The sequence below is a fragment of the Zeus faber genome, assembly GCF_960531495.2.
Source record: "Zeus faber genome assembly, chromosome: 15".
Lineage (NCBI taxonomy): Eukaryota > Metazoa > Chordata > Actinopteri > Zeiformes > Zeidae > Zeus > Zeus faber.
Window position 1 is genome coordinate 13974818 of NC_137194.1, and position 12500 is coordinate 13987317.

At 46.0% G+C, this 12500-nt stretch overlaps 1 protein-coding gene across 1 annotated transcript in view; it reads left to right on the forward strand.

Annotated features, from left to right (window-relative positions):
* Positions 1–12500, forward strand: part of cacna2d3a (calcium channel, voltage-dependent, alpha 2/delta subunit 3a) — a gene marked incomplete at both ends in the record, with an annotated part of 135711 nt that overhangs the window by 15438 nt on the left and 107773 nt on the right. The window contains one exon of the mRNA XM_080015221.1: positions 9861–9977. Coding sequence (XP_079871347.1) covers positions 9861–9977 — 117 coding nt within the window. The remainder of the gene's footprint in view (positions 1–9860; positions 9978–12500) is intronic.

The window sequence follows — 12500 nt, forward strand, 5'->3', positions numbered from 1 at the left end:
CCATTTTCACCTGTTTACTTTGGACCACATTCAAACTTCAACAAAGTACTGTTGGAGCTGGTGCAGACCCGGACATATGGCACCAGCCGAGGGTTGGGTCAGGAAAGAGTGATGGCGTGTCTCTCGAGCGCCCCGCTCTCCCTCTCCCTCCCCCGGAAAAAAAAAAAAAAAACAGCCTGTGAGGAGATTGAGCGTGACGCTCCCCTCCTGTTCTGGCTTCACAGAGTCCATTATTTGGGCTTATTGGTCTTTGTCTTCCTCCGTGTCGCTGCACTCACAGTTCACCGCTCGCCCAACATGGTGGTAGCGCCTTGCCCGCCACACGTTCTCTCTCTCTCTCTCTCTCTCTCTCTCTCTCTCTCTCTCTCTCTCTCTCTCTCTCTCTCTCTCTCTCTCACTCGCTCTCTCTCTCTTGAATTCAAAGAGCTTTATGGGCATGGGAAACATGCGTTTACATTGCCAAAGCAAATGCAACACAAGATTCACAAGATTTGTGAAGTTAACCTCAAATGAATATAGAAAAATGGAAAAATTGCTGTAAAAGTAAACATGACCTAAAATCTCTCTCTCTCTCTCTCTTTTTTCAAACTTCAGTCCATTCAGTTTTTTTTCAACGTGGAGTTGTCGCTGTTTTCTGTTCTCCCCAAATCCGTCGCCTACCTCTGATTTGCCTTCTTCTCGCCTCCTCCTTCCTCTCAGTTTTCTCTTTCTCTTTTTGGCCCTCCCTCTCTCCTCCGCATGTATGTTCACTATCTGATGACCTTGCCTCGCCACTCAACTCTCGCCCAGATTGACTCTCCTCCTCACCTCCCCTCTCCCCCCCTTCCTCTCCTTCTTTCTTCTCCTCTCCTCTCTTCTCCTCTCCTCTCCTCTCTTCACCTCTTCTCTCGTCTCCTCTCTCTCCTCTCCTCCCCACATCTCTCCTCTACTACTCCTCTCCTCTCCATTACTTCTCCTCTCCTCTCTTCTCCACTCCTCTCATCTCCTTCTCTCCTCTCCTCTCCTCTCCTCTCCTCTCCTCTCCTCTCCTCTCCTCTCCTCTACTCCTCCCTCCTTCTCCTCTCCTTCTTCTCCACCATCCCTGTCGTCCCCTCTGCCCCACACTTCAACTCCTTTCACACCCTTTCTTGCTCACTGTTCCTCCCTCTACCTTTTTCTGGGTTCTCCGTTGGCCACATGTTCTGTCGAGCTGTTTTCTCTCGAGTGCTTTTCTTTGATCAAGCTGGACTGTAGATTGGCTGCGCACACACACACACACACGCACACACATTCACATGAACGCAACATACTGTATGTAAAAAACACACGCAATCCAGACAAAAGCTTCTCCGGGAGATCTCTCCTTTGTTTGTCTGCACTAGAGTCACCCACTTGTCTCCAAACAAGCAGACGGCGAAAGCAGACGGACGGCGGCGGAGCACCAGGGCTTTAATTGGGGTTCCGCTGAATGAAAGCAGGATATTGCAGACTCCCGGAAAGATGCTCGACTCGCTCGCCGTTTATTACCTCTTGTCTACTCAAGAATATCCCGTTTCATCCACCCGGCGAGATTAATGAATTTCTGCAGAGGAACCGTTTGATTGACGCGGGGGGAGCGATCCGGACCTGGTTATTTCCAGCGGGCTCTCGCTGCACGTTGGCGCAGAGCGTCACCTTGCTGCTCTCCCAATTTGCTTTTCAAAGAGACAAGCGCTCTAATTGTCGTCGTCGTCGCCGTCTGAACAAAGTTGCCCGGATCGCGTTGTGTTCTTGAGCAATTCATGGAAGGCTCACACATAGTTTTCTATGTTTCCTCGCAGGTGTGTGTGTGTGTGTGTGTGTGTGTGTGTGTGTGTGTGTGTGTGAGTGAGTGAGTGTGTGTTTCTGTGTGTGTTTAAAAGAGAGAGAGACCCAAACAGCTGTGCGACTGTGTAATGGTGTGCTGTGCTGAGGTGAGCTCTGATGATGCGTAAAATGAGCTGGGAATTCGGGGCTCAGGGTTCAGTCTTAGTGTGAAATGAAGTTTCTCTCTTTCATTAATCACTCCGCAATCAAAAGGCCCTCGGAAACCATAAATGCACGCATTACACGGCTCCAATTCATATTACATTTTTTTTAGTGCCATACACTAACAAGTAGGCATATGAGCTGTCTGATAAGATAAACTTGCTAAAAGGCTTGTACTTGCTGTGTAAATAACAACCAAGATGTGGATGTTCCCATTTGAGAAGCGTGCACAGAATTGACCTGCGATACCACTTCTAAATACTTGTGTGTATTAGTGTGTATATACTGTGTGTGTGTGTGTGTGTGTGTGTGTGTGTGTGTGTGTGTGTGTGTGTGTGTGTGTGTGTGTGTGTGTGTATGTGTGCAAGGATGCAGAGAGCCTGGCCTCAGGTTGTGGTTGTCCCAATGTCACAGCACTCTGTCTGGGAGAGATTAGCAACCTCCACTCCTGCACTGGATGCTATGCAGCACAGCAGAAAGGTGGAGGTAAAAGTGAGAGAGAGAATTACAAGTTAAACATCAGTTCAAGCTCAACATCTCAGCTTAACAAACCACAGTGCAGTAGATGCAGGTTCCAAATACTTTTCCAGCTTCTGGATAGAGTTCCAAATTCCAAGAATCAGATTTGGTCCAAGCTCAATTTCAATAAAGGCCAGATATAATGTGCAAATAATTAGCTTGAATGTAAAAGGTAATTCTAGTCTTCAAAATGCCATTTTCAGGGCTCAGCTGCCATTAGACTTTTTAAAATCTTCTTTTATTTGTATTTTTTAAACCTGTGCTGTCAGCAGGCTTGGCATACAACACAGGGTATTTGTGTGTCATTGTATCCAGGACACAGTTAATCTCCAAATGGAGTTCACATTCTCAACCTACAATACCACTCTTTATTAACTCTCAAGAATTGCCTGCAATAACTCTGTCCTCTGGATGACCTGTGGGATGATAAGAGCGCTGTTTTTTGTTATACATGACTGTCATCAATCCCACTCTTTGGAGAACGATCTTGCCATGTTTTGATAAACGAATCATCATTACTTCTCCAAGAGGGGGAGAATCACAACGGTTGAGACAGATAAACATAGAGAAAAACAACAACATGTACTTGGAAAAACAAACGTAGAAACATCAGACAACAACATGTATTTGACAAAACATGATTAATTAAGTCTATGAAAATTAGAACAGCGATTATGGCACGTGGCCGCTACTTTGATGGCTATGGCAGTAATGGAGAGAAAAGGAGAAGGATGTAATCAGGATGGTGTTCGGGGTGTGTTCGAGTCAGATGCTGGTAGTGTGTGTGTGTGTGCCTATGATGAGTCTACCTGTGTGTGTGTGTGTGATGTGTCCACCGGTGAAAGCACGGGACGAGTCCCAATTAGTTCTGGTGTATGAGGTCAGAACTATATTGGAGCGCTCCAAGCAGCGGAAAAGGTCTTGCAGCCACCCACGAGTCCTGCAGCTGTATAGAGACCCCATGACCTCAGGAGAGCTCTGAGCGCAGTGCAGCGCAGTCACAGAAGACCCCCCAACGCACAGAGAAGTCGGGAACCCACGGAACAACACCTACCCATGACCCAGAGCTCCACAAATCAGTCCCAGAAGCGCCCCTGCACTCCTGAACTGCACACGTAAAACCCATCCCCATGTACAGGCATAAGATGCACCCGCAAGCGTAGAACCTGGGCCGCGGGCACCAGTCACGGACTAAAGGCCCGGAGCCAGGGCCGACGCCGGCAGACAGACACCCCAGCGCCCCGCCCCCATGGCCACCAACGTCCTGCGCAAAATCGAGGTCCACAATACCACAACTGACGACATGCCCCACCAGGTCACAAGCCCCCGAGCGCTCACCCACATAGCCGAGTGCACATGGCGCAGGGCACTCCAACATCAACCTCCCTGGGGAGAACAGAGAACGCTATCACCTGCAGACAGACAGATATGCGGCCCCTCCACAACCGCCAGCAATCGGGGCAAATGCCGCAGAGAGAAGACGCGCAGTGGAAGCAAGGCTGACCGCCTCCCGCACCGCAACCCACATCCATGAAGGCGAGCAGCCACCAAGGGCCCTGGAGAGCACCCAGCGGCTCTCTCAGCAGGCTGGAAACCAACCGGCACCAGGGGCAATCAACCAGGACCCGAACACAGCCGGCAGATCCTAGCCGCCCGCCACATTCCCACCCACATAGCTCGTGGTGTGGTGTATGTAATGAGTTTGACTTCCAGCACTTGGAGGGAAGGCATAGCACAACCAGATCAAGGAAGGAGTGTAGCAGCCCAGGCAGCGGCCATGCAGACCCCACCCGGACCCGGCTGTGCCCCAGAGCCCGCCCCGCAGCACAAGGAGGCACTCAATCCACAGCGACCAGCCATAGGTGCAGACCCGAGCGCCAAACCTGCAACCACGCCCCAGAGTGACACACAGAAACCAGCCGCAGGCACCACATAAGGGCACAGCCCCACCCCCTACACCCGGAGACCAGCTGGCTCAACTCAGAGACAAGAGCAGACAACTTTGTTTTTAGATGTTGCCAACAGTTTTTCCATTGAGAAGTATTCAACAAATATATGTGACCATTGGGATGTGGTGAGATTATCTCTTTTTTGTCTTGGTGATTGTTCAGCTGATCAAAATAGGTTGGTGGTGTTTGGGTGTTGGGTCAAGTGAGGAGGGGTCACCGAGGACACATGGGTGATGAGGATTTGGAACGCTGTGACCCAAAAGAGATGATGAGCTTCTGGGTGGTGTTGGTCCAGAATCTTTGGATAGGTGCGCTATCTTATACCAGATGAGTTGCATTTTGGAATTGTGGGTCATAGAAAAGGTGTTACAAGCTACAAGCCTACAAGCTTCCAGAAGTTTATATCGGTGGAAACAGCAAGGTAATTTTCCCGTTCCATCGTTGGTAAAAATAAAGTGTCATCTGTTTTTAATAAAAGTTTGTATCTTCTGGAAAAGGGATTTTTTAAATGACCTAAATGAGTAAGATGTTCAATCGTTGGGGTTGGTTGTAGGATGTTTTTTTAATTTGATTTTAACTTTTAGAGACTGCTGCAGTTAAAGGAATTTTAAAAAACTGTGACCACCGATATTACAGTATACCTTTGGATGAGGGTTTGGAAAGATATGTAAGACTATAAGTGAATTGTCTTCAAAAATGTTTTCCAGGTCAGTAATTCCTTATTGTTTCTAAGACCTGACAATGTGTGTGACCATTTCACTATAAATTGAAGATGGTTTGCCAAATAGTAGTATCTGAAGTTTGGTGCTGCTAGGCCTCCACAGTCTTTGTTTTTCTGTAATGTTGCTAGTTAAATTCTCGATGTCTTGTATTTCCAACAGAATTTATACATGTTCACATGTTCTTGTTTTCACTGCTGCTATACTGCCAATTCGTGAGATGTGTAGGTTGTTCCATCGAGTGAGGTCTTCTTCGATGGATTTGAGCAATGGAGTAAAGTTAAGACTATAGATATCAATACCAAGGTATCTAATGTTGCCTGTTGGGATGGTTAAGGGAAGTTTCTGGGTGACAGTATTCCAGTCTTTTAAACCTAAGACCAGGTTTTTGGTGATTTTAGTCCAGTTTATTGAATAGTCTGAGATGGCTGAAAATTTTGACCCAAGATTGAAAACTTCCGGTAAGGATGATATTGGGTTCTGTAAATATAACAAAATGCGGTCTCCATATAAACTGATTTTATGAACAGAGTTTCCTATTTGTATGCTAATGATATTATTGTTTTGACGGATGGTTGCCGCGAGGGGTTCAATAAAGATGCCATCATATTGTTAAAAAGGAGAGAGAATCTTTTTTTAGCCTCCTTGATGAGAATACCTTTTACTTCAGTCAAGACATTTAAAAAGCCTGAGAAGACTACGTTTTTTGATTTAATTATACAATAACATTCAAAAGCATTCATTTAAATTAACTGCAATAATTTCTATATTGTTATAATATAACAATGTAAGAAATAGAAGATCTCACTAAATCTTAATATTATTAAGATTCAGCGAGACCTTCTATTTCTTAAGTAAAAATGTAATATATCCACATTTTGTTCATGTAATGAACTGAGTTGTATTATAGATTTAGTCATACTATTTAAATGTTTAAAAGTCACTGGGCATAAACCTAAAAATACGTATGGTGTGTTTGAATCTTCGCATCTCCGTGGATCCACCATCAGACGCGAAAAAAGGGCAAATTGCACTCAGCAGCAAAACTTTATGGGCCTGTTTGCATTGTCATATTTACATTAGCGCAATATCTTTTGTGAATCTGATGGTAAGACAGATTGAAGAAGAAGATTGATGCATAATTCATGGTGCTGCAATCTGTTCTTTGTGAATTTGCCCCTTATTATCTTTGGTGTAAGTCTCCGTTCCAGTGAGTATTTTTTCATGATTGGGAATTAAATGAAATTGATTGAAATAGTAAGACATTTTAAACACAAGCCAATTCTTCTTTCTAACTGTCCCAGACATATCAATAATGCAGTCGGTTTGAGAATCATTAGGCTTTGGGCTCTGCTCAAGAAAATAAACTTCATGGCTTATTTTGAAAAGCCATATCCAAGGTCACTGATATTGTATTGGGACCAAGTTAATCAAACTTCCAGACAGACTATCCTTCACATAAATAGGCGATTAAGAGACTAAATGCCTCAACACAAAATATACAGTACAAGGTCCGGTCTCTCCGACTAAATTTTGTTCTTTGAGGCTATTAACACCCAAACATGTACGTCTCCCTGGAGAGTTAGACTTTCCAGGACCTTAGTTTTTTCTCTCTATTTTGTGAGAAAAAATGTCCTATTGAAAACATTTAGTTATCTCAGAAGGTAAGACCTTGTCGGTAATACCATCAAAGGATGCTTAGAGGTGTCAGTAAGTTCAAAAGTGACATTTTATCGACTCAACTTTCTGTGTGTACAATTCAACGGTACTTCTAAATGTGAGATTTTAAAGCCAATGTATATGCTATAACAGGATGACGATTGTCGGTCTGTGTAATTCTAACATGGTTAGAATCTAATTTCGGGGCCAGAATAAACGGGTGCGGAACAAGCATCTAACACAATTCATTGGACCTTGGCCCGGTGGAGCGCTTGCATGGACACTGGCTTTATACAAAAAAATAACAAAAAACAAAACAGGTCTAGTGGTGGGGAAACAGTTTTCTCTTCTGCCTCCACTACTTCTCTGCCCAGAAGGCGACGGTTAAAGCTGATGGTGTAGCCTCTCCACGCCCTTCTACCTCTGGGGTCTGACGGCCGCGGAGGCGAGTCTGCCAGCCCTGCTGTGTTAATGACGTGATTTGAGGGAGGCGGCGGAGGGTTTGCCGCAGGCTAATTGGGCACTCTGTGCTCTGGTCAGACTGACTGAACATGGCCCAGCAGACAGCCTGTGGTCAGCTTGATCCCCTTAGCCTTTCTCTCTCTGTCCTTTAACTTGAATCCGTGCTGCTTCCATGCCCAGGCCACTTTTCACGGACAAGTATTTTGTGCAGTTGAAAACACGTGAAGGTTGTTTTCAGCAGAAATTGTGAGTTGCACGCTTGCTTGACGTGTTTTTACATGCGCTGTCATTTATATTAGATTAGTCATGGTAGAGGAGGAATAAAGCGGAGAAGGTGATAGGAGAGAAGGAAACAAAGTGCAAATGAGCTGTAGAGATTTGAAAGGAGAAGGAAACAAAAAAGAGAGGGAGGTGAAAACAGAGACAAGTTAAGTGAATTTGGACTTGATCTACTGTCAACGAACTGTCCATATCTCATCTGTAGTTGGCCACCAAGGAACAAGGATTGGTGTAAAACAACACTTTCTGGTTGCTCTGATTGGAAACAGAGCTGTCAGTCAGTCAGCATGACTGTCCATCTGGGTTTTAACCCTGTCGCTGCAATCTGCTGACAATCAGCCACTCTGATTTTCTGAAAAAGCTCATATCCCTAGCGAAATAAGTTATGAGGATATTTTCTATTTAAGTATACTGTAACCTCCTTCTACGGTTGCTGGGTCCTACCAAAGCATGGCTTCACCCCGTGTGTGTGTGTGTGTGTGTTGGGAGTGTTGCTTTTCCTTCAGGCACTGCTACATTCTGGATGGGTTTCACACCAGCGTGTGACCTCCCACCACTGTAATTCCAATGTACTACACTCTTCCTCCTCCACTCTCCTCGAAATCTCTGCTTAAACATGTTGTGTCTATCCCCCTTTTTTCCATCCCCAACATTTCAACTCTTATCAAGGGATATTGTGCATCCCACACATTCATTGCTCATCCCCGATATCTAACAGCTATTTGCCCCATCGCTCTCTCTCTCTCTCTCTCTCTCTCTCTCTCTCTCTCTCTCTCTCTCTCTCTCTCTCTCTCTCTTTTCTCTTTCACCCCCATCATCATTGTTGTTGTTCCTTTCGGAACGGCTGAAATGGACGGCCGCCCAGACTGCCGTCCGCACCGAGACCACACACACGCACACACACGCACACACACGCACACACACACACACACACACACACACACACACACACACACACACACACACACACCACACACACACACACATACACACAGAAAGCCAAATGCTTATCAGTGTCCAAAGAAAAGCTGCACACAAAAATCACAAGCATCACAAACCGTACAATCAGCCGTTCTTTTCCCGCTAGATGTAGTTGCCAACGGAGGCCTTCAGCCGTCCATTTCTGTAATAATGCAAAGCAAAAGGACAAGCCTGCAATGTCGTTTACTGCACGGCGAAGCGACGGGACATTTCACACCTCCTCTCTTACCTCCACCCTCTCATCATTGGTCCTATTGTGTAGAGGAAACATTTTGTTGTTTTGCCGCTTGATTATTTCAAGAAAGTGTCTCATCGCCTAAACCCCAATTCTAGAGAGAAGCCCTTCCTTCCTTCTTTTTCTTGATGCTCTCCCCATTCCTCTCCTCACTCCGCCATCCTTTCACCCCACCCGCCGTCCTCTGTGAGTGTGTGTGTGTGTGTGTGTGTGTGTGTGTTTGTGTGTGTTTGTGTGTGTGTGTGTGCATGTGTGTGCATGTGTGCATGTGTGTCTGTGTGTCTGTGTGTCTGTGTGCGCGCAGTGTGTGTGTGTGTCATGGTTGAGAGTGTGCGTCTAAGCAGGTTGGCATGACATTAGAGGGGACATGCCATTTGATATGGCGGTAATCTTCTGTTAAATCCCAGACGCAGCCGCCTGCAGCTTTACTCAGACACATTATTTCCTCAGACACTTTTTCTATACGTAGCGTATACTTCCTTCCCTTAACTCACCTCCGACAGGAGCAGGCTGGGATCGTACACATGCATGCATGTGTGCGTGTGTGTGTGTGTTCAGGATATATATTTGGGCGTGGAATTAGTAAAAAGTTAATGACAGTGTCCGCAGCGAGGGCGTTATGGGAGGTTTTTTATTCGGCCTTCTTTGTGTCTAGTGAAGTAATGTGATTTAGTCGAGGGCAGATTGTGAAGTTATTTCTGTGTGATCTGTCTTTTTTTTTTCCGGGGTCGGTAATACCTAAGGGCGGGCGATTAAGCGTCGACTTGGGAGATGATTGGTTTGGGTTTGTGTGGTTTGTGGATTAGCTTGAGGAAGCAGCTGAAGAAATTCATACTGTGAGAGTAGTCGCATTTTCCAACCTCGGTAAACTCCACAATCCCTCCAGAAATTGCTATAAGTGAATATTAGACTCTTGTAAGTTACAACGATATTCAAACGAAGTATATTTTCTGTGTGTCCTAAATTGTTTGCTTAAAGATCTTGTGATACTGAGTCAGATTTTCAGATGAAGTTCATCTCCAACATGGATCGTCCTCATAACATGAATGTTGCTTGTGCTTTTTGTTGCAGAAATACAAGGAGTTTGAGCGGGCGGTGCGGGTGGAGGAAATCGACGGGCTGCAGCTGGTGATGAGGCTGGCGGAGGACATGGAGGAGATGTTTCACAAGAAGGCCCAGGCCATGAAGGTACTGGTCGGCAGCCTACATCGACACTCAGTGCACCCAGTACATCCAGTACATCCAGTACATCCAGTACATCCAGAACCTTGTCCATGAGAAATGTGGCGTTCACAACACGAACCATGAAACCCATCCAAATTGTTGAAATAAGAATGAATATGTGGGGATGGTGTGGTTTGAGCAGCGACACCTGACCTGGATGGAGGTGATGGGGTCAGTGTGGCTGCATGCCTGTTGCTCGTTGGTTGGTCTAATGAGCAACAGGTAAAAACCTCCATCCCCGCACACGCTCAGGAGAGGAGCCCTTGTCATGACACGTGTCCATCTGCTCCGGGCTAATTCCTGAAAACGCCACATGGGTGGTGTGTGGTAGGCGAAACTCCCGCAGCATATAATCACAAAAATAAGTCTTATAGGACAACAGTTAGTAAAGTATGGTGATGGTGGAGATAATATGCAAAGCCATTTTTCAATAAAAAGGTCTGCTAAGCTCATGAATCCCTATGATAGTGGACGACATGACATGAATGACCTTATTAAGGCGTGATGAAATGTTACCTGTCAAAGAGAAACCCTAGACAAGTGGGGATGTGCGTGTGTGTGTGTGTGTGTGTGTGTGTGTGTGTGTGTGTGTGTGGGTGTGGGTGAACATTTCAGAACCGAGAGGGGAGACACTATGGACCACTATTTGGTATCAGTATCCCCTTTTACACAGCCTGCTCAAAGCGGGAATGTTGCGGCACTATTCCGCCTCACCGTTCTGTGTGAAAGGTGTGGGGAAGGGAATGGGGGGCATTGTTGATCCAGCGCTGAGCCGGCAGTGGAGGTAGCCACAGAGCCGCGACGAGGCCGAAACGCTGTCCGTGTGAAAGGGACAGCCTCCGTGCAGGGGCGTGACCTTTCGAAGACGTGACTGCTGCATTCACATGGAAAATGGGAGACGGCCAACTGGAAGTCATGGAAGTGGACGACAGCATGACGACAGCCCGGCGGAGAACACTGCCAGCAGCATCGGTACACGGCATTTGCCAGCCTTAAAATTTTAAATGTAAAAGTTAAAATATTTTAACTTTTTGCTGTGGATTCTGTCGTGTCCCGTAGGCGAGGAGCTAACTGTACTGCGCATCATGGGTTGATATAAAAGTTGTTTTTTCTATTCATTAATTGCATGGAGGCTGTTCAGTGCTTGTAGCGAGGAAGCAGATGGAGGATTTGGACGTGGTGGCACGTGTGGCGCTGATGGTCCGGGGATTAAGTTGCGGCTCCAGGCTATTATATAATAATATAATTAAATATGAATATTTAATACCGGTGATAAATGAAGGGCTTCTATTGCCAGTGGAAACCAGGTGTCCAGCTATTGATCACTTCAGATCATTGATGTCTGCTGCCCGACGCGTATGATATACGTCACACTAGAGGTTGGCACTGTTGCTGTGTTACCCGTCACACCCCGTGACCACGCCTCTGAGTCTGGAAAGCCGGCATGCTATCTTAAATCGCACATGGGGGCGGCATTATGCTGCCTTTGTTTGGTTCCGTGTAAAAAAGCAAAGCCGCGATATTGACGCGTCTTCTTTATGGCAGTAATGCGGGATCTCTGAATAAAGTGACTTGTTATTGATTCATCTAAATAAAGGCCGCTTTAATGCAGAGCGTATAGTGTGTTCAATTATCCAATATATGTGCGTCCGCCAATGGATTGGTGTTCAGTTTTGCCTCTGTCTTTTTGAATTTGTCTGCTCATGTATGCATGTTTGATGTGTGTGTGTATGTGTGTGTCTCTGTGCGTGTGTGTGTGCGTGTGTGTGTGTGTGTGCGCATGTGTGCGTGTGCACGCGCGTGTGTGTGTGTGTGTGTGGAGTGGCTCTGGGTGGGTCCACAGCGTGCTGCCTTTTCTAGCTCCAGGTGAAAGATCCTATCAGGTCTACATGGTGCAGTTAACAGAAATTGGTTTTCTCCCTGAGAGTCTGGGCCGAGGATACAGGGTGGGAAGAGATAGAGGGAGAGGAGGGGGGGGATGGGAGGTGGGGGGGACAAAACGAATGAGAGAACAACAGCGATTGTGAGTGAGGCAGAGAAAGAGCGAGGGGGGAAAAAGGAGAAAAAGCGTTTCCATGCATTTTTATCTGGTTTGTGTGTGTATTCTAGACGATAGCATGACCAGCCCTGTTTCCTGGTTCTCGTGGGTGAGTGTGAAATCATTTTGACCGTGATATGCCACGAACCTCAGCGTCTCTTGAAAGACAAGAGGATGAATATTTTCCAGAATTCACACTTTTACAGAATATTTTTCGCCTAGCAGCCGCATTTGGCAACAGGAAAAAAAACTTGACTCTGATTGGTGGCGGTGGCTGATACGTAAGCGAAAGTTGGTGCTGAATGTCGCTGTTTGGTTTCATTGACCGTCCCAATTTCACCACTTTGAGACCATTCCACATTCCAAATCTGCTGAATGCAATATGTTTTTTTCTTTACGAAATGGAAAACTAAAAATATACTCGCTACTTGTTGACCGGACTACTCTCT